Source organism: Acipenser ruthenus, chromosome 38, assembly GCF_902713425.1.
Source record: "Acipenser ruthenus chromosome 38, fAciRut3.2 maternal haplotype, whole genome shotgun sequence".
NCBI lineage: Eukaryota > Metazoa > Chordata > Actinopteri > Acipenseriformes > Acipenseridae > Acipenser > Acipenser ruthenus.
The window spans coordinates 4,042,035-4,063,473 of record NC_081226.1 but is presented as its reverse complement, the minus strand read 5'-3'; the positions used below and the strand labels follow the sequence as shown (position 1 = coordinate 4,063,473).

General features: G+C 39.0%; 1 protein-coding gene across 2 annotated transcripts; it reads right to left on the bottom strand.

Annotated features, from left to right (window-relative positions):
* Nucleotides 1–3,935: 3,935 nt before the first annotated feature.
* Nucleotides 3,936–21,092, bottom strand: LOC117968232 (lysosomal thioesterase PPT2-A-like). Of its 2 annotated transcripts, none has more exons than XM_059009220.1 (8): nucleotides 20,858–21,092; nucleotides 12,926–13,079; nucleotides 11,633–11,728; nucleotides 10,757–10,864; nucleotides 7,604–7,687; nucleotides 7,043–7,127; nucleotides 5,975–6,029; nucleotides 3,936–5,040 (listed from the first exon to the last, which is right to left on the bottom strand). In XM_059009220.1, the coding sequence occupies exons 1-8, from the start codon at nucleotides 21,014–21,016 to the stop codon at nucleotides 4,897–4,899; spliced, it is 885 nt and encodes a 294-aa protein (XP_058865203.1). In that variant the 5' UTR covers nucleotides 21,017–21,092; the 3' UTR covers nucleotides 3,936–4,896. The 2 variants fall into 2 exon arrangements, with proteins under 2 accessions (XP_058865203.1, XP_058865202.1); XM_059009219.1 differs by having other exon boundaries at nucleotides 20,585–21,088.
* Nucleotides 21,093–21,439: the final 347 nt, after the last annotated feature.

The window sequence follows — 21,439 nt, the reverse complement described above, 5'->3', positions numbered from 1 at the left end:
CAAAAGTAGCCTGCTTGGCCAGAAAGATCTTAAGCATCTCAGCAACATCAGTCCCAAGCAAGCACATTTTCAGCATGGCTTGCAAGCAAGCTGCATTCCTCTTTAAAAGCAAAGAATGAGGGTGCTATCTGGGTTCAGAAATCAGATAGAAGAAAGAATCTCTGTTGTTGCTGAAAATGAACCATCCGTTACTTGAATTTTTTTTTTTTTGTTTATTTCTTAGCAGACGCCCTTATCCAGGGCAACTTACAATTGTTACAAGATATCACATTATTTTTACATACAATTACCCATTTATACAGTTGGGTTTTTACTGGAGCAATCTAGGTAAAGTACTTTGCTCAAGGGTACAGCAGCAGTGTCCCCCACCTGGGATTGAACCCACGACCCGCCAGTCAGGAGTCCAGAGCCCTAACCACTACTCCACACTGCTGGCCTAATTTTTTTTACTTGTTTAATTATTCAATGGATTATTTTCGCGCTTTTAGCCCCACGGCGCTAATCAAGACCAAAATCAGGGAAGACATTTTTTAGTAGAGTTATGCATAATTGTTTAATTGATGTAATTAGTTTTCAATAGTAGCTATTCAATACTGTATATTATCAGTAGCTTTAAATGACTTTTTTTAGGACATCGAAGCATCAGCTGTTCTGGAAACGATGCATGGATTGTGCAACACAGATTCTGTATAAGACTGTATGTGTATAGCATTTCATAATATAGAAAAGACAGTAAGCAATACTTAATATGAAATAAACTGGACTACATTCTACACAAAGAAAAGCTAATATTTGGTGTGCTTTTTCTTTCATTGAAGTACAATTCTAAATGTTTAGCACGTGGCTGACGTTTGAACTCTTAACACCCCTGGCAGCCTCTGACTCACCTGGTAGTAGAATATCCACTGGTCACCGGGTTGCACAGGGAAGTACACACAGCTGTCCTGTCCTGGCGGGATGAGGACCGTTAGCCCGGACAGTCCCGGGGTCCCGTATCTGCCTGGGGGGCCGACCCCCACCTCCATACCCATGACCCCCCTGGGGAGCAAAACACCTCCTGATACCATCAGCAGCAGAGGCAACAAGAGCGGGCAAGGATGTGGCATGACACTGTCTCCTAATCTGAATAACAACACAAGTGGGTTAGTGTTACTGCTCCAGCTAGGTGGCACTAGTGAGTTAATGGTAATCTTTTTCATATATTATGGGTTTGTTTTTATTCCTGGTCGCTTATGTCTAAGGAAAACCATAAGAAACGCATGTGGTCCATTCATACATCATGCACGGCCAGGTTCAGCATAGTAGTTTAAATAAAGGGCTATAATTTGCTGCGCAGTATGCTTACAATATGCATGGACATGATTGGTCATCATTCACGCTGTACCATTTTTAACCAAGAAATTGAATGACGGCTTAACAGCCAATGAGACGGCTCTATGAGCAGTGCTCTTTGTAGCTTCATTCAGGGAGAACAGTGAACAGAAGGCACCGGCCTCCGATACGTTTTAATATAACGTTATTATTCTGTCATTCGCGCCGATACCTATTGAGTAATGTTTAACTTTTATTTGTAATAATATACATTGTTTGGGATTGCTTGCCAGGAAAGGCGCTATATAAAAATTGATGGAATAAATCATGGGAGAAAAAAGTTGGAATAAAAGATAAGATCTGAACCGGGTGACGACAGTAAAGGCCTCTTGCGAGTTTTGCAAGAGCAAAGTTAGAGCCCATTGTGCGGATTAAGTGTACATGGAAAAATCAATAAAACACAATAAATGAGGTTTCTTTACGTAGACTTCAATATTCCAGGTGTGTTTATGTCTGGGCAGCAGTGTAGAGTAGTGGTTAGGGCTCTGGACTCTTGACTGGAGGGTCGTGGGTTCAATCCCAGGTGGGGGACACTGCTGTTGTACCCTTGAGCAAGGTACTTTACCTAGATTGCTCCAGTAAAAACCCAACTGTATAAATGGGTAATTGTATGTACAAATAATGTGATATCTTGTAACAATTGTAAATCGCCCTGGATAAGGGCGTCAGCTAAGAAATAAATAATAATAATAGAATAAACTACAAACATAATTTAAAGTGTAAGATCATTTCTTTCAGTGTGTAGACGGGGAGTGTCTAGAATTGGGTTTGTTTTGGACGTGTTTAGATGACGTTTTTTTGGTTTTTTTTTTTATCATTAATCTGGCAACACTGTCGGTAATTCGCTGGACTAGCCTTTAACCTTTCTCTGGAGGCCTGGGTTACACATTTGAAGGGAGGGTGGCGATGGGGGAGTGTTAGTTCGGTTGATAATTATTAATTATTAAATAATAATAATTATTTTACCAACCAGTAGCGTCACGTGAGCTAACCGTTTACTTTAACGATTGGGCTTACGTTTCGGTTTCAACTTCAACGTTTTAGTAACAATTGGCGTTGGGTAGGTATAACATTATAGATATTTCTTCGTTTTTTTGTTTTTTTTTATTTTATTTCAACAAACTCACCTTTCTCTTCAGAACAACGCCGCGCTCAGATTCAGTTCAGTGCAGTGGAAACGAGCGGCTGGTGGAGTGGAGAGGCCAGCCGCGGCTATTTCTGAGAAACGTTGTTGTTGCTAGGTGATGATCGTGTGAGCGCACGGCAGGGGTTCAAATAATGCGGGGACTTGCAGTTTGAAAAGGTAAAAACACTTATAGCAGGAACGTACTACAACGTGGGGATATATTATTGAATTACTGTATGATGTAAAAAAAAAAAAGAAAAGTTAACCGTTATCTAAAAAAATATTTAAAGTACATATAAAAATGGACACTTTAGCATCACAAAAACATTTAATAAAATTAAAAGAAATACATTCCGTTGACAGATTTGTTTTGTTTTGTTTTTAATACATTTTATTTTAAAATGCACCTTAAAATGTTCACGTGTACAAAATGTAATCCACATTGGTGGGTTGTTTATTGCCAGAATCTCACAAAGGTAAACAAAACGCATAATCATAGACATAAGGTTAGAATGTCCTACAAATCCCTTACTAAAATCTGAGCAAACCTATCCCACCCCTTCTTTGATGAAGGCTTTGCACCCGTTACCTACATCCCTTCCTGTGCTGTGTGACACATTCTCCAAACATGTAAGTGAAACTGACAGACAGCACAGGAAGGGATTTTGTACCAGCATGCAACAGCAACACATTGCACAACAAAATAAATAGAAATATATACGATTCAACCAAGAGTGGTTTCTTCTCGTCCAATATAATTTGATACAGTGCTTGCAATTATATTAGGATGCAATTAAAATGTACATAAATAATATTTGCTTGATGTTTTCATTAGCGCCGGAAAGCCTCATAACCACTCAACATGTCCATTAACATCACAAACTGCTTTACAAGTTCCTTCTAAAAATGAATGTTACAATTCACTATTTGTTCAGTTTAAAATAGTAAACAAAAGCACACTTCTCCCCAACATGGGTTCAGCAGCTGCTTTTTTTTCATAATCGTTTCTAATTTTGACATATACTTCTATCTGTCTTTAGCTATGGGAGTCCTATATTTAGGGATAAACCAATACTGCCTGCGGCGGTGGTGATGGGGTGATGGGGCAATGGGGGGCGATGGGGGCGATGGGGGCGATGGGGGGGATGGGGGGGGGGGGGCGGTGTTCATCCTCTATAATATACAGCATGTACAGCTATTCCCTCAATAGAACTTTTTTTTTTAATAAAACATTTTATAAAACACAAAATGTTTCAACTTTCACCACAATTGGATGAATGATTCTCTAGATATATAGAAAAATGTAACTGAGACAAACTGACAGACACCTGACTTAAATTGTGATAGTCAGTAACTTGGGCTACAGAATGCCCAAACCAAGTTTCATCTAGATGAATATAAAAATCTAAGTTAGATACCCCCCCCCCCCCCCCCCGCCCCCCCAACACACAGTTCTGACATTCTTTAGCACAATAACTACGGTTAAAGAATGTCCTAACCAAGTTTCTTCATAAATTGCATTACACTGATGAAGGCACTAGCCGAATGTCATGATTCAATAATTCACAAGGCCATGCTGACAGAACATGGTACATGTGCTATACACCACTTCATTCACTAAACTCAGTATTTGTGTCACGCAGCGTAACATCTAGCACTGCATAATATCACACCTCTTTACATCACTGTCCCTTGTTACGAAACCTGACGGTTAAAAACTGAACACAGAAATGACAGATCTCTAACAATCTAAAAAAATAATAATAATAATGAAACCCCCCAAAAAAACAACTTGAGATTCATGATTTCTTACTGTTTGGCTCCTGTGGTATCAAAAACACTATTATAAATTTAAAAGTGTAAGTTCAAATTAGTTTCCCTTTTTAAATGTCCTTCATTTGAACCGTCCCCGTTTCATTTTCGGATGTTTGCCATCTTTGAGTGCTTCTCATTGCAACAGTGCAGTTACTCAAAGACTAAAGGAGCTCAGGAGCTGCCCTTCAGTGCTAGTTGATTCATGCAACATGGGCTAGATCAATAACAAACATTATAACTAAAAGTCTTCAGAATGTTTTTTTGGTTTTTTTAGTATATTCTAAAACTTAGCACTATTGAGTATTAATAGTTTGGATATCCTGTTCTAATTCAGGCAATCCACAGCTTGCACTCGGCCGCATACTCATATAAAAAGGACACTTCTGTGGATCTGGATTACATTACAATAGCAGGCAACTGGAATTGAAGAGCAGCTGAGCTCCAAGCCACCTCGACACAGACTTAATAAACACAGTATTTGAGAAACTGCAAAAGGAACCACTAAAAAAGGATTGCAAACATGCAAAGGGGAGAGTAAAGACGCAGGAGGCGGTGTGATCTGCAGCCGGTTGCTGTGGTGTTGTTTATGTGAGCCACCTGGCGATGCACTCTGTGTAGACGGTCTGGTTGGAGTGCCACTTGGTGTGCTGCACGCCACTCATCTCATAGGTGACCAGGTCTCCTCTGGCATCCAGGGTCTTCAGACCAAAAGTGTCCTTCAGGTAAACCTGCAGCAAGAGAAACGCACAGACCTCAAACACAGGGCCGGATTCAGAAAGCAGGTTTCATTTCAGTAGCGGCTGAAAGGGGTCCGTTTGATCAACCCATGTGCCCTGCTGGGATAATCTTATGTAAAGGTTCATGGCCAGACTTTCAGACAGTTTACTCCAGTCTTTTTTATTTTTTAGAAAGATGAAAATCCAATAGTAATGTTCAAAACTGAGAAACAAACAGCTGAAGAGTGCTGAAGATATTTTCAGTCACATGACTTGGATGTTTGATCGGAGTCAACAGGTGTTTCTCTTTTTCATATCCTTTTTTTTTTACCTTTTCTGTTTTATGTATTTGCTATCACGGAGTGGCTCTAGGTTTTGTTGCTGCAATACTGAGTCGTCGTGTCGCCCCCCTCCCTTTTTCTTTGTCTATCTGCTTTTAAATCTGTAATCATGTGACGTGACCCAGGATTGGAAAGAAGAGTCCTACTGCAGTTTCACACATTCCAGCTTTTACTATGAGCTTGATTAGTCCCAGTGTGTCGGTAACAAGTGTAGCTGTCTTAGTAAACTCATAGTGAAACCTGGAATGGATCAAACTGCTATGCAAGGGGTGTCTTTCCATCCCTGTGACCTTTCAAATATGCCAGCCCCACCTACTCTGTGTATATATAATGTAACTGCATAAAAAAATAAAACACAAGCCACGCAATCATAGCAAACATCATAAAAGTTGATCAAGCATGTAATTTAAAGAACAAAACAAAAATCTAGTACCATGCTAGGTTATTGTTGATGCACGAACTTGACCAGCTCCGACAGTCACAATGCTCTGCTATAATTGTACCATGGAACAAAAAAGCTATTTTAACATGCACTGCAAACATGTGACTCAAAGAGGAGACGGTGAATCTAGACATCAAAACAGAGAAGTTGAAACATTACTCACCATCTGGTCTCTCATCTCCACAACCGTCTCGTTCTCATTGTAGAACGCAAAGTGGCTACAAGGGGAGAGAGAGGCATTTTAAACACAGTAATCTCTGTGTATAGGAACACCTCCTAAGAGAACACTTCGGCTTAGGGAACAACCTTGTGTTAAAATGAATTTTCCCCATTGTAAATGCTCCGGCTAAAAGGAACAGGAACTTCCTTTAAAAGAACATATTTTTGGCACCGATAGCAATTAGTTGCTAACCGCTTCAGAATTGATACAGTACGGTTTTGTAACCTGATAACGCAAACTCAAATGCTTTATTCAATCTTTTCAAAACTGACTTGTCATCATGAGAGTAATCAAGAGCTGCTGCAGAATTTATTGTGTGTAGGGCTGTGCTGTGTTAATAACCATTGTGTTAAAATTCATTCTCGTATTCATAATTGCCATTAGAGCCGCTGCTGCATTTTTACCGTATGTAGGGGTGCTTTGTTAATTTAGTTTGTCAGTTAGTTTATTTGTATAGTTTATTATCATACACTTCCCTAATGTCTTTCACTTATTCTGTTCATTTCATACGTTGATGCACGTGCATCATGATATAAGTAATACATTTGAATTTATTGATTAATATCATGATTGGCCTTGGCATGTTGTGTCAGGTGGTCACTTCGGCTAAGAGAGCATGCCTTGCTTCCCGAGGCGTGTTCTCTTAGCCAGAGACTACTGTATATCGATATTTCTCGAAGTTTAAATATAAAATCAGACAGACAAGAGACAAGAAAACAGACTTTTCTTGGTGAAGGGGCAAATGTTTCTGCGCAGTATGTTACAGCCTGCAGCCACCTCTATTGAAGTGCAGAGCAGAGAGCTTTCAATACATCTGCTCTGGTCGTACCGTCACTTTCGCCATTTCTAAAATATTTCTCTATATTTGCTGCATTAAATTTGTCAATGTCTATATGACTTGCCATGCCAAAGAACATTGGAATTTGAAATTGAATTAGGACAGCAAGAGAGTGAGAAGAAAGAAAGAAAGAAAGAAAGAAAGAAAGAAAGAAAGAAAGAGAAAGCACTTACCTGGACTGCCAAGGTGTGATGACACCATCGTCCGGCCCTCCGATTAAAACAAGCTTCTTGATTCGCAAGAAATTGTTCTTCCAGACTGAAACACAGAAAGAGTAGAGTCAGGACTTGGGCTGCAGTGAACTAACTGAACTGTATCATTTACAAACCTCTACTCACCATGCCAGATCCACAAAGAAGAAACACAATCTACATCAGAAACCCAAGTCAGTGCCAGCACTAACTGAAAAACTGTTCAAGCTACAGTATAGCAAACTAGTAATGTACTGAGGGTATCAGTGGATGAGATCCGAGTCTAATATAAAGGTGTAGTGGATGACTGAATCAGGGATGGAAATAAGACTCCTATTGCATAGCAGATTCACCCAATCCAGGTTATAGTACAAACTTGATTAGCTCAGGAGAGTCTTATGAAAACACATAGTAAAACAAGGAGTGGCTCAAACTGCGATGCAATGGGAGTCTTATTTCCATCCCTGTGAATGTTTAGCAATAGTAAACTAAACTGAATCCCGGACATATTTAATGTACAGAGACGGGTTTAGTTAACAGTACCTTTAGCATCGGGGTTCTCTCGTTCATTGTTTAAAACAGCCAGGAAATCGCTGCTATTCAAGTACATGTCCTGGTGGTGAGGATCTGAGGGGAACAAAACATCTTCAGAAAATGCACATCGAATCAGAACAACCAATCAGAGGAAAAGAGATACACAGTAAACCTTCCTAATACCCTCTATAAGATCTGCTAAGGAATGTCCACACCAAGTATCACCAAAACCAGGTGAATGGATCCAAGAAGAGTAAGCTACTTCAAGTTATATTTTCCTCTATTTTTTATTGCCCTTTTACATGTTCATAACTTTAGCAATCGTTTGGTGTCATTCTTACGGTAATTATGGAGGTAATTATGTAACATAGGTTAGATCAGTCAAAGTGCCTTTATATTAGTGAGCCATCTACTGCACAACTAGTGTACTGCCAGCAAAACATATGGACACTACATACTATATCTATGACAATCGATTAGAGCTGAAGAGCAGCTCCTGAACACAGGTGAATCAATCTTAACTGAAAAAAATAAAAAAATGAAAACCCTGTAATGTTTAAACATGTGCTTCAGACAGAAATTGTCTGAAAGAAAACTGGAAACGAAGGAGTATTTGAAACTTTATTACTGTGCCGATTCCCTCTGGAGTTTGAATAGGAAATCTACACTACATGGGAGTCGATGCAAAGTCGCTATGAACACTAAACAAGCGTAGGTGTGTTACAGTTGGTATGAATACACACTCTGCCTATTTCATTTCACTTAATTAACAAAATAGCACACCTGTAAAATGATCATTTGGTCTTATTATGCATCACGTATGTAGCTAATCTGTACATCGCATGTATCGTGATACCTATCATATCGCAATACATATCATGACATTGCTGAAGCATTACATCCCTGTTTTTAATATATGTGGTGTGTGTTTCTGCAAAATGATAGCAGACTTAGAAAGGGAAGAAGTGAATTAAGCAATGGGAAAAACAGAGATGGAAAAAAGTCTCCCATTGCATAGCAGTTTGATTTATTTCTGGTTTCACTAAGAGTTTACTAAGACACTCCTAAGCTTGTTACCGATACAGTGTAGCTCAGGGGTTCAGGGGTGGGCTGCGGGAGCGATGACATTCTATAGATTTTTTTTCTATTAAATAACAAAAGGAAGGGGCGGGCGGTATTGGCGGACTGTCAATCAAAGCAGAAATTCACAAATCAGAGCTAACAGATTGCCTACCTGTAGGCGGGATTTAGAGCGAGAGCGCTCAGGTTAAGGTCATGTGATCCCTCTGCTGGCAGATGCAAACAGTGTGTTCAGTGTTAATAACATTCCAATATGTCGAATCCGCTACCAAAGAATACGTTTTGCAGAGTATAAAGAATAAAAAAGGCAGCTGCAGGAAAATGCATTTGTACCGCAGGCTCAGCTTTGAGGTGCTGGAATGGGTTTTTTCTTTTGTAGAAACGTTTTCATACTAACTTTTGTACTTGATACCATTCATTTAAAAATTCAATTGATGCCTATGATGAATACGTTTTTTTGTCACTAATAAGCTAGTACCATTTAAAATACAGTACTTTGATGTAGGTTTCAACATTAACTAAATCAAGTTATTAATCAAACTGATAAATCTTGTTACATACCGGTAATTAATTTGTTAAAATGTTTGGATATACTGCTATTTTATTGATTACTGGCTTGTCTTAAAACAACGCTAGAATATGTTTTGTTGGAGAATAATAATTAAAAAAAATTCGCAATTTTTTTTTTTGGGGGGGGGGGGGGGGGAATGTTGCAAGTTTTATGTACAGAGTAGTTGTGAAAAAAGGACCTTATGCAAAGCTCTCGTTTCCTTCTGCATTGTGCGCATGACAGTTCAGCGTGAGAGGTAACGGCTGGACGTTTTAGTTACACAGTGTTCAGATATTAGGATTTGAGAGTTATGTTTTTGTGCATGTTGTACTGGTTTACTCAAACGTGATTCCTGTTCAGGTATTCATGAATGGAAATAATAAGAGACATGCACTTTCTTGTTTGATGACCAAGAAAAATAACTAACTGCATTTCTAAAATGTTAAATTATACAAAGGTACCTAATTTAAAGGTTTGATAAAAACACCTGTTTAGTTTTTGCAATTTATTTTATATACTAAAATTAAAGTGTTTCAAAAAATATATTTTAACTTCGTGCATAGGCTATTCTATATGATTTCCATCGTTCACAATATTTATTCAAATGAATAAAGGGCAGTTTGGATTAGGTTTATTTATAATGTTACAAGTTTAAACACATACAAGGTTTTGAATTTGACATTTTCATGTCAAATTAAATTTTCAATAAAAGGATTCATAGCAGACATTACAATAAAACATATAAACATTAGGAAATGCAAGTGTATAAAAGTGTGTTTTAAGACATGATTTAAAAATAATAAATCAGAGTCCTTGATCCCCCTCTCAGGATGAGCAATCCACAATCTTGGTGCATAACTGCAGCATGCCCGGTCACCCACTGAATGTAGCCTTGTTTTTGGAATAATTAAAAGACCAGAGTCCAGTGACCGCAAATTCTGTGAAGGAATATCATTATGTGCCAAATCTTTTATTTTGCATGGAGCCAATCCATAGGGCCCTAAACTTGACAAGCAGCCAATGCAAGGATGCCAAAACAGGAGTCATATGTTCACAGGATTTAGATTTAGTTAAAACCAGAGTAGCCGAATTCTGAACATATTGCAGCCTGTTGAGAACCCTCTTAGAGACTCCAGCAAGCAGAGCATTGCAGTGATCAAGTCTAGAAGAGACAAAGGCATGCGCTAACTTCAACAAAGACAGAACGGAACAGAATCGGGCAATATTACGTAGAAGGGAAAAATGACATCCTGGGGACATTCCGCACATGGGACTCAAAATAATACCAAGATTTCTCATTTCAGACCTAAACCCAATCTCAAGCCCATCGATAACCATGCTAAATGTGTCAAGTTTATGCAATTGATGACTATTCAGCTACACAAAAAGTTCTGTTGTATCCATAGTTTAATTTCTATCAAGCCATTTGTTAAGTACAGAGACAATGAAATCAGTGTCAGGTTCAGTCTGCAGATAGATATTGGCATTCTATTGCATCAGCAGTGAAGACATTAAAAAAGCCTTCAGCTCACCGTTCCAGTAGTTGCAGATGGACAAGCCCTGCCCCACGTGAGTGTAACAGAAGTGAAAGAGATTGGTCTTGACCAGGGTGGGGAACACCCACTTCAGATAATCAGTGTCTGTGAAGAGAGAACGGAAACACTTTCATCAATGTGGGACCTAGGTGGCTAGGTGCTAGGTGGCGCTAGAGGGTTAAGAACATAAGAAAGTTTACAAACGAGAGGAGGCCATTCAGCTCATCTTGCTCGTTTGGTTGTTAGTAGCTTATTGATCCCAGAATCTCATCAAGCAGCTTCTTGAAGGATCCCAGGGTGTCAGCTTCAACAACATTACTGGGGAGTTGGTTCCAGACCCTCACAATTCTCTGTGTAAAAAAGTGCCTCCTATTTTCTGTTCTGAATGCCCCTTTATCTAATCTTCATTTGTGACCCCTGGTCCTTGTTTCTTTTTTTCCAAGTCAAAGAAGTCCCCCGGGTCGACATTGTCTATTCCTTTTAGGATTTTGAATGCTTGAATCAGATCACCGCCTAGTCTTCTTTGTTCAAGACTGAACAGATTCAATTCTTTTAGCCTGTCTGCATATGACATGCCTTTTAAACCCAGGATAATTCTGGTCGCTCTTCTTTGCACTCTTTCTAGAGCAGCAATATCCTAGACTAGCCTATCACCTTCCTCTGGAGTCCTGGGAATCGCTGTGTTAATGCAGTCTCTTTTTATTGCTACTATTCATTCCATCAGCGATTCAGTTTTCGTAAACTTACTTTACATTAGTCTTTCTTTTCCTATTAGCAATATATGTATACAGATATCTATACCAATATGCATGCATGTATCCATCTGCTATATACATATATTTTGTATGGAGCTCCCTGGCTCCAAGCCCTTACCTCCGTACTGACCAGCCTGCGGAGAGGACAGGGAGATGAAGGTGTCCACATTGTGATCCGGAAGAGTGGAGAGAATCCCGCGACACACCAGCCCGCCTGACACAGGGAACAGAGAAATCCAGTTAAAAAAGAACTTTGGTTTCTTCTTTTCCGTTTCACAACAATCACACAGATTAGCATGTCGTGGTTACATATGAATAGCAAAGAATTAAGGTCGTCCCAGTTCATAGTGTTTGCAATCATATTTTAGTTACTCAGATAATGTGTTTATATACTGAAAAAAAATGAAGCTACTAGGCGTGTAATGATACATTAATGTCACGACATTATATGGTGTGTATGACAAAACATGTGATGATCCTGATGGGCTACTTTTATGATGCACAATAAAATCAAATGGTAATTTAATGATGGCCCATTTTGTTAAAAGAAAAAAAAAAATCAATGAGACAAAATCATTGAGACCAAGTACAAAACACTTTTATTCTTCATTCAAGAACAGTTTGGTGAACTACAATGAGCAGAGTTGTTGTGCTTTTGGTCTTGTATCACGATACAATACATCATCTAGTGAAAGCATCACTGTTCAACAATACACAATGAATCGTTACACTCGATTTATTAAACCCAAGTTATCACATTTCACAAATTCAGACCTTTAGCAGGAAATGCATCTCCTTTGAGAAACGCAACAGATTAAAATGTTCAAAGCTGCTTTAGTTTTACCCTGCGAGTAGCAGATGAGATACTCCCTGTCAGATGCGTGTTGCATGATGGGACAGCTGCTATGGTTTTACCCTGCGAGTAGCAGATGAGATACTCCCTGTCAGATGCGTGTTGCATGATGGGATAGCCGCTATGGTTTTACCCTGCGAGTAGCAGATGAGATACTCCCTGTCAGATGCGTGTTGCATGATGGGATAGCCGCTATGGTTTTACCCTGCGAGTAGCAGATGAGATACTCCCTGTCAGATGCATGTTGCATGATGGGATAGCTGCTATGGTTTTACCCTGCGAGTAGCAGATGAGATACTCCCTGTCAGATGCATGTTGCATGATGGGATAGCTGCTATGGTTTTACCCTGCGAGTAGCAGATGAGATACTCCCTGTCAGATGCATGTTGCATGATGGGATAGCTGCTATGGTTTTACCCTGCGAGTAGCAGATGAGATGACCCTGTCAGATGTGTGTTGCATGATGGGATAGCTGCTATGGTTTTACCCTGCGAGTAGCAGATGAGATACTCCCTGTCAGATGCGTGTTGCATGATGGAATAGCTGCTATGGTTTTACCCTGAGAGTAGCAGATGAGATGCACCCCTTTGGCTGCGTTTTGCATGATGGGATAGATGGCGTCCTTGAAGCCCTCCACCTGTTTCCACATGGGCTGCAGGCTCTCGCTGTGATCGAAGAGGTCGATGACCGTGACATTGGTGCCGGGGTGAGTCTGCAAAACAGAGCACCGGCCGGTCAGAGACATGCACCCTCCACACCAGGGGACAGAAAACCAGAAGGGTGCTAGCCTAACTTAAGAACATTTCTCATAGTAAAAGCATAGCCACGTGTAACCTAGTACAGTGAAAGCATGGTTAACTACAGGGAAGCATTGTAAATCACAGAGAAGTATGGTAAAGTATATATATATATATATAAACACATGGCCAGCTATGTTAAATGCACAGTATAACCATGGGAAACGGTGGTAGATAACACAGCAGATCAATGTATGCAAATGACTGTGCAGAGATAGAAATAAGACTCCTATTGCAGTGATACTGTGTAAGTAACAAGCTCAGGTGTGTCTTTAAAACTCACAGTAAAAGCAGAAATGGAATGGGAGTATTACTTCCATCCCTGCCATGCTCTTGGGTTTTTAAATAACCAGTCTTTTTTTTTTTTTTTTGCTACAATGTGCAATTGCAGTTCACGCATTTTCAAATCTATCCGACAAGCCTTGTAGTCACAAGTTTTTACAGAAATATCCATGTAAGATACTAGGCTAGATTCTCCAAGCTTTCACTCCACATTGTCATTAGCCCACAGTCTGCATGCTGCACGCTCAGGCTAATGACTAGAGCTATCAGCAATATGAAACAGTAGAGAAGCATGACCAACAACTACTGCAAGTACAGACAGACGCCTTCATACAGCAAACTGAAGAGGATAGTGCAGTAGAATGTAATTTTAGCGTCTGTGTGTTTACTTTATTCTTCCAGTTTCATTAAAAGCTGGCAGGTGCCAAACTGAAACTGGATGTCTATAGATAAAAGACAAGCAGGAATCACACAGCAGGACTAAGCGGCACACCATTATCGTGGCACACTGGCTGTCTGGAGTACTAATGGAAATAAAATGAGATTTCTGTTGTGAACAGACAGACAGCATGGAGGAATTATAGTGTAGTGTCAAACTGAACAGGATTAAAAATACACTGGCTGTGGTTTAATGAAACTGAACTATGAAAGAATGTAATGAAACAAGGAAGCCACTAGTCAAACTGTACAGGATTGTAGGGTATTGTCTGTTGCTTAAACTCTGGAAGAATGAAATAAACCAACAGACACCAAACAGAAGGAGTTATACTTTAGTGCCAAACTGAAGAGGATTCAGAGACACTGACTGACGCTTTAAACAAACTGAACTCACTGAATGTAAAAGAAGAGACACTATTGTAGTGTCAGACTGAAGAGGTTTGTGGGATACTGTCTGTAGCTTTAACACACAGAGCATGAACATAAGAAAGTTTAGAAACGTGTTGTGTAAAGGAGTCTTTCAGTTTGCAGTCAGTCGCGTTGCAGAAACCCCAAGCAAAAAACAAAACTCTGAATGCATCTTGTGAAGGAAAACCCAGAGATGAGTTGTTCTCGTGTGTCAAAACAGCCTGCGGTTATTTAACTGAAACAGAAAGCACTCAGAACAGCGTTCACTCTGATCTGTAGACTGCTTCACATTTTACTATTATTTAAAACACTACTCTGCTTTCAGATAGTTGCTTGGTCACCTGTAGAGTGAAAGACCAACAGCTTTTTTTCATGTAATTAAGCACCCAGTCATTCCCCCAATTGACTGACATGCTTTCAAAGCAGTACAATTACCCAGAAGACACTGCGGAGGTGAAAAGACCTCGGAATTGCAAGTAACAGAGTTACTGAGAACATTCTTTAAACTAACTTAGTACCAGATATCAAGTTTTAAAGACCAAACTACCTGCTTGCTATACAGTAAGACGTATTTAGCTCATTTAAGTGACATTAACAGAATTATGTTCATAGCTACGGTCACTAGGAAGTGTTCCCATCTCTTGAAAGTCTTCTCGCTGTGCACTTGATTTTTCTTGGCCTTTACTAATGCACTTTAAACATGTTGTCTAAATAGCTTGACAGGTCATTCACTTGAGTTTAATTTGCAGAAATGGAAAATGTTTAAGCTGCACCATAGAAAAGGTTGCCATTTTTTATTTGCTAAAATAATTTTTGGTTTCTCTCCAAACCAGTTTTACAACAAGCACTCAGATATCTAGCATACGTTGCAAAGCCGATGCAGAGCTTGATCCAAGTAGTTCTCCACGTGAATTTGTTTAATGCAGGTTTAAAACATACATGCTTCCATACATCCTTCGGGGGCTCGTCCGAGTTATTCAGCCTCATCCTCACTCCTGGAATAATAACTATAGCACTCTATGAACACTCATGGTCTAGCGGGATTTATTTCACAATAAAAAAAAAAGAGATATTTCACGATTGAACATAAGATTTATTAAAGCAGAAAACAATAGCATTTTTCTCTACAGTTATTATACAGTAAATGTTGCAAAAATACTTAAATACATACCTAAACAATAATTGCTAAACTACAGAATATGTATTTTTTGTCCACCTTTTAAAGACAATACATTTTCACCATCAGTGAATTATCAAAAAATATATATAAATAAAAATTAAAATACAGACACGTGACCGAGCGATCTTTAGCAGAAATGTTTCCGATCTTTGATGCAGGTGGTGTCTTTTCAGTTGTGCAGCTCTGTGCAGTGTGTGTTCAATCATTTACCGGAAGCAAACTAAACCGGCTGCCAGGTTCCTAAATGCAGTGCAAGGCAAACGCTTGCTGTATTTATTTTTAAATGCTAAAAAAAATTATATTAACACTGATATTTCAGAAATGGGAATTTGTCACTGGGAACAACATATTACATGACAGTGGGTACATTTCATGGTGCTAAGACTGTAAAATCTGTGGGAAAAAAAATACAGCCTTAATCATGGTGCGTCTTCTATCTGTTCTTTCACATTGTACTTACTTACGAACTTGAAGAGGGGGCGAGTATCCATTCAGGGGCAAGTTATAATGAACAAAAAGTCTGAGTGGTATTAAAATAGACAACTGTCCAACTTAGGATCCCCCAAAGTCAACTCAGATTCCATTGACCTTTTATGTTCCGTCCTTTTGAAGTGATATAAAGTATTTGACTGTATTTAGATTTCATGGTCGTTTCAAGTGCACAGTCCCCACTGTCAGTTTTAATTTAGAAACCTTTTAAGAGAAATATAAAAACAGGAACTAAGCGATATTTGGGGATGTGTACATTATTTCCTTTGACCAAAACGATACACTGGGAAAAACCAGTTCCTCTTAAAAGGGTTGTAGCAAACAAAATAATTTCACTTCCAATCACTATACAGGTCTCCAACGAGCAGGTTTGAAAGTAACACATGTTCAATTCGCTTCATAACCTCTGGTAGTAGCAGATCTGCATGCCGGCTGAGACAGCGCGTTGGTTTTCGCTGTGGATTTCAAAGGCTCTGACCCTCCCGTGGGTTAGGGAAGCAAAACCAACAGGGACTGTTTCTCCTCATCACGCTACAGAAGATCCTGCTGGCCAGGCTCCTGGTGAGCTGAGGCAGACTCCTGCAGGGCTGGCCTTTGTCATCCAGGGGCCAGTAGCTGGCCCTTTTAAATTCAGGTTAGGAAGGGATACAACTAAAGTGTTAACAATTTAAATGAATAGGATGAACTACAGAATATGAGAATCCCATTCAATTACAAGGTCACTTGATAGTGGAGGTTCACTGCAATTGAAGTCCTTCAGGTTAGCGTTGCTTTAACCCACTGCCATTGTCTAACAGAAACTCAGAGCTAAACAACACAATGCTGCGATAAGAGCTTGTGATTTCAAACCGAGATTACTTTACAGTGATCAGGATTTAAATCTGCCCTGTGTTTATGGAGTGTGAACAATGAAACCAAACTCTAGACATACATATACTGCAGTAGCGTCATCACTGTGCAAAACAAGATATGCTTTCTTCTGTGCTTGACGAGTTAGCTTTAAATATTGAATTGGAACAGCAGCACTAAAGCTTAGTGGAGGGATGGAAACAAGACTCCCATCGCATTGCAGTTTGATCTAGTCTGGCTTTACTATGAGTTTAGTAACTCGTCTGAGCTTGCTACCTATACACTGTGGCGAGTCAAGCTCGTATTAAAACCTGGAATGGGTGAAACTGCTATGCAATAGGAGTCTTATTTCCATCCTTGTAGTGATAATTCTGGAAATGTGCACATATGACAATTACAGAAAGAAAGAAAGAAAGAAAGAAAGAAAGAAAGAAAGAAAGAAATACAAAATGTCTGGTCTTAAATCTAATCCCACCTTTACCTGCCTAGAATTTGAACAAATGCAAAAGTTTCTGATGTTAAAACATAAAAAACTATGGTATTGGTAAGTCATTTAATGTAGGCACTTAATTGCTTGATCAAGTGGTGTACTTGCAAACTTTGTTTTGTGTTATTTTTATTTACAGAGCGATTTGTTTATCATAATTTAGCAATTCCAACATCTGGTATCTTTGTATGAGGTATTTGTTGGAATTCTGTCAGAAAATGGGATTATACCCACAAGCCAGCTGATAACCATTGAACTGTGAAAAGAATGCCTAGACATCTACGAAAACCAAACTGAACTGACCAGTGAAACAAGAGAGCTCCTAATAACAGCAGCACCTCACAAAGAAAGTCAGTCAGATTATTGCTGAAAAACTCAATTTCTAGGGGTGCAGGGCGACAGATGCTACAGTGTTATGGGACCATAACATCTTAACCCCTCTTAGTCAAGGAACACTTCTGGGAGCAGGGTTGTGATTTTAGGGGATTGCACAGGCCAATTCTATTCAGCGTTGTGCGATAATCACCACAACTCCTGAGTCACAGAAATAACTATGATTACTTTAATGTAGTTGTTATCTCGTGAATAGTCTGCACTGTTGAGAATTGCTCCCAGTTTATTTCCTTACAAAGAGCTACACATTCCCTCTTAATCCAATCAAGTCTGTTTGTAAAAGAAAAAAAAAATTATTTGAATGTGAAACAAACATTGCTCAAGTCAAATATTACCCATGTGTCCATAAACAAACAAATCAGGCCTTTAACTGCCTGAACTCTGAACTGAGTTGTGCAGGTAGTTCTGCTTGTAAAATGGTTCACAGTATAATTCTGTGGAACCGGGGCTACAAGACCAGAATGGAAGAAGTTCTAAACCACTGTACTCTAACCATCTGACATTAGAATGTTAACAGCCAATCAGGAGACATTTTCATCTGCAATCATGTGACACGCTTTCTGACTACTGCATAAAATACTCCTCAACTGCTTTTCTGTTGGGAGACAGGGAAGCATATTGGAGATGCACCCTGAAGCTCACAGGGATTGCCCTGTGCAACACCGATATGCATCCCCACCTCTCCTTTCTGTATTATGCTCTGGTTTGTTTTGATGGGGGTGGTGAGGGGATATGCATAACCCACAGTGCAAAAACTCAGTTTTTTTCAATCTATCATACTTTAGCTGCCAGACATGAGTTATTAAAAGAAAGCAGCTTGTTTCTCATATGAGGAGCAGTTTCAGACAAAAGTATGTCAATGCAGAGACATCTAAAAATAATAATAAAATATAAAATATGTAGACAGACTGTACACCTTGATGGTTTTACAGAGACAGCAATTAACTGAAATCATTTGATAAGCATGTTGATTGTTTTGCTATATAACTTTTTTCTAGCAAACACAGAGCCGGCACCTGTGTGAAATGTATGTGTGTGTACAGTCTTCCTACATATTTAATATTATTATTATTACAGATATAAACGGCTTGGTCTCTCTCGCTGTGCAGCTGTGCACACTTGGCCTCTCTCTATCTCTCTCTGCCTTGACACACTTTTGTCTGAAACGGCTCCTCATGGATAAAGGGGGATTTGGAGTGGTAATGTATCATTACAATACGATCCTATTGAGAGCAGACAGACAGGGATTAGTAGGGACTGCTAACAATGTGCCTGTCCGACTGATGCCAGTAGCAATGCAACAGTCAACAGAAACTCAAAGAATAAAAGGCTTCCTCCTCATAGGTTACCTTTGAAAACGTCTCCTCTCTGTACATAATCTAGCACGAAAACGTCTCCTCCTTGTACATAATCTAGCACGAAAACGTGGGTGCTGCTCCATAATATTTCTAACCCGACTTTGGGCAAATAAACCAAATGAATAAACACAGCTAGTCTGATGCAGACGCAACCAATCGTGTTTATTATATACAGTGCATATGTTATGTAAAAGTCAGAATATTGGCAAATCTTAAATTTACAAAACGGTATATGTTCCAGATAAACATGATAACGCTTTATTTCGGACATTTACCGTTAAATCTTACGTGGCTTTGGCTAATGACCGAATGTCTTGCTTTCAAACACTGTAAGGCTTCAAGTCCTGTGCAACTCCAAATGCCACAAGAGTCTGTGAAGCAGTAAGTAAATATTTAGTGCCTGAATTTGTTGCATTTTGTGTCTTACGCAAAGTGTGATTTTCTGTTGAAAAAACAAAGGTCCCAAGTGATTTAATTTACATTTAACAGAATGTTATTTTTCATCAAACTACTACTTACAGCATTTTGAGTACAGTATCCTTCAACACCATTGTGGATTGTTTTATATCAAAATTTACCAGAATGTTGGTTGTTCTACAGTGGATCACAATATTGAGCAATTCAGCACGGTACTGAACAATTGTGCATTACTGTAAGCTCATTAATTGTTATTTTGTTAATGGAAAATGTGTATGCAGAAAATAAATTTAATGTTCGACACCTGTTTTTTTTTAATGGAAAATGTGTCTGCAGAAATAAATACATTCTTCGACAAAATGATTATTTTGTTAATTGACAGTTTATATGCAGGAATAAATACATTCTTCAATGATGAGATGACTGCATTTATCGATACGCTTCAGTAAATCATAAGATTAACCTGTAAAATGTCTGAAAAGCGATCTATTTCTTCCTAATTTTGGACATTTACGACCTTATTTGTTAAAATGTTGACATTTACCGATAAAACTGACCCAATTTGGACTTTAGCCTTAACAGATACATTCTCAGTATTTTACAGCCGCCTGACAGCCAGGGTTGTCAGACTTGTGACAGAAAAATAGCGACCTCGTTCTTCAAAAAAAGACCAAAAACAAGCACAACCCGCGACTCAAATTCCGACCCGCGACTCTCTTTATAAGCCGACCTGGCGACTCTGCAGACAGCACGGTGGTCACGTGCACGCGTCCAGGCGATCAGGTTCACTTGCATATTGCATTGCAGTGTAAAATCAAACGAACTGGTGCGATTATAGTGGCGAAGAACTCCATAAAGCGAACCTAAATTCAACATTTTAGCTCGTTTTGAAGTGAATTCGAAATCAGATTTTTATAAACTAGGTATGAAAGGGCTCCCAAGTTTCACTTCTTCCTGAAGTTTATTCCAAGACCATACAGCAAAAAAAGGATGTTGTTATGTAGTAGGTACTCTAAAACAAATACAGCTTCTCGTTATATATATATATATATATATATATATATATATATATATATATATATATATATATAAATCTTCAAAGCAAATCTACACACTTACCTCGTTGATGTAGCCAAGGAGGGTTTTAAAGTCGCTGGAACTGTCGAATAACCCGTGCACGATGATTATGGGTTTGTAACAATACACAGCGTTCAGGACAATTAAAAGCAGCAGCGTGCAGCAGCCTGTCGCAGAAGATCGCTTGTTGTTTACAGTGTGCTGTAACGGGGTCATGATACTGTGTGATAAGAGTAGTTCTACCGGTATATAATATATATATACTTTAAAAATTAATAAAAAGACATGAATAAAAACTATGAATTGCGAACTTACAGTAGAATCGGTACCGGCTGAGGTCTCGGTTTTTGTTTTTTGGTTTATTTTTTCAATTTTAAAATACAATACAGTAAACAAACCCTGTCCGACTGCTGCTTGAGAGTACAGCAATATCCTGACGTTGCCGCTTGCAATGTTTTTATGGTCCTCCTTCATGCCCTCAGCGTGACGTCACGTCCGCCTTCCTCTATCCCGAACAGCCAAGGAACCAAACGCGTCCATAGCGACACAGCAGCACCACATCTTCAAACACCCTTTTTATTCCAGTGACTTTTTTATTTCGACATTTTAATAACCTTATCTGTTGAATAATTCCCCGTTAACGTAAAATATAATACCTGTAGCCTACTTTGTGATAAAATAATAAAATATTCAAAAAGACAAACGGAATGTATATTTTACATCTCTAATATGAAATCTCTCTCTCTCTCTCTCTCTCTCTCTCTCTCTCTCTCTCTCTCTCTCCATATTTTAGATTACAAGTAAATGAAACAGAAAAATATCATATTAAAAATGTTGCATTGACTGATTTGTCAGCAATTGTTTTATTATACAGCATGTGTTACCATGTATGTGTCT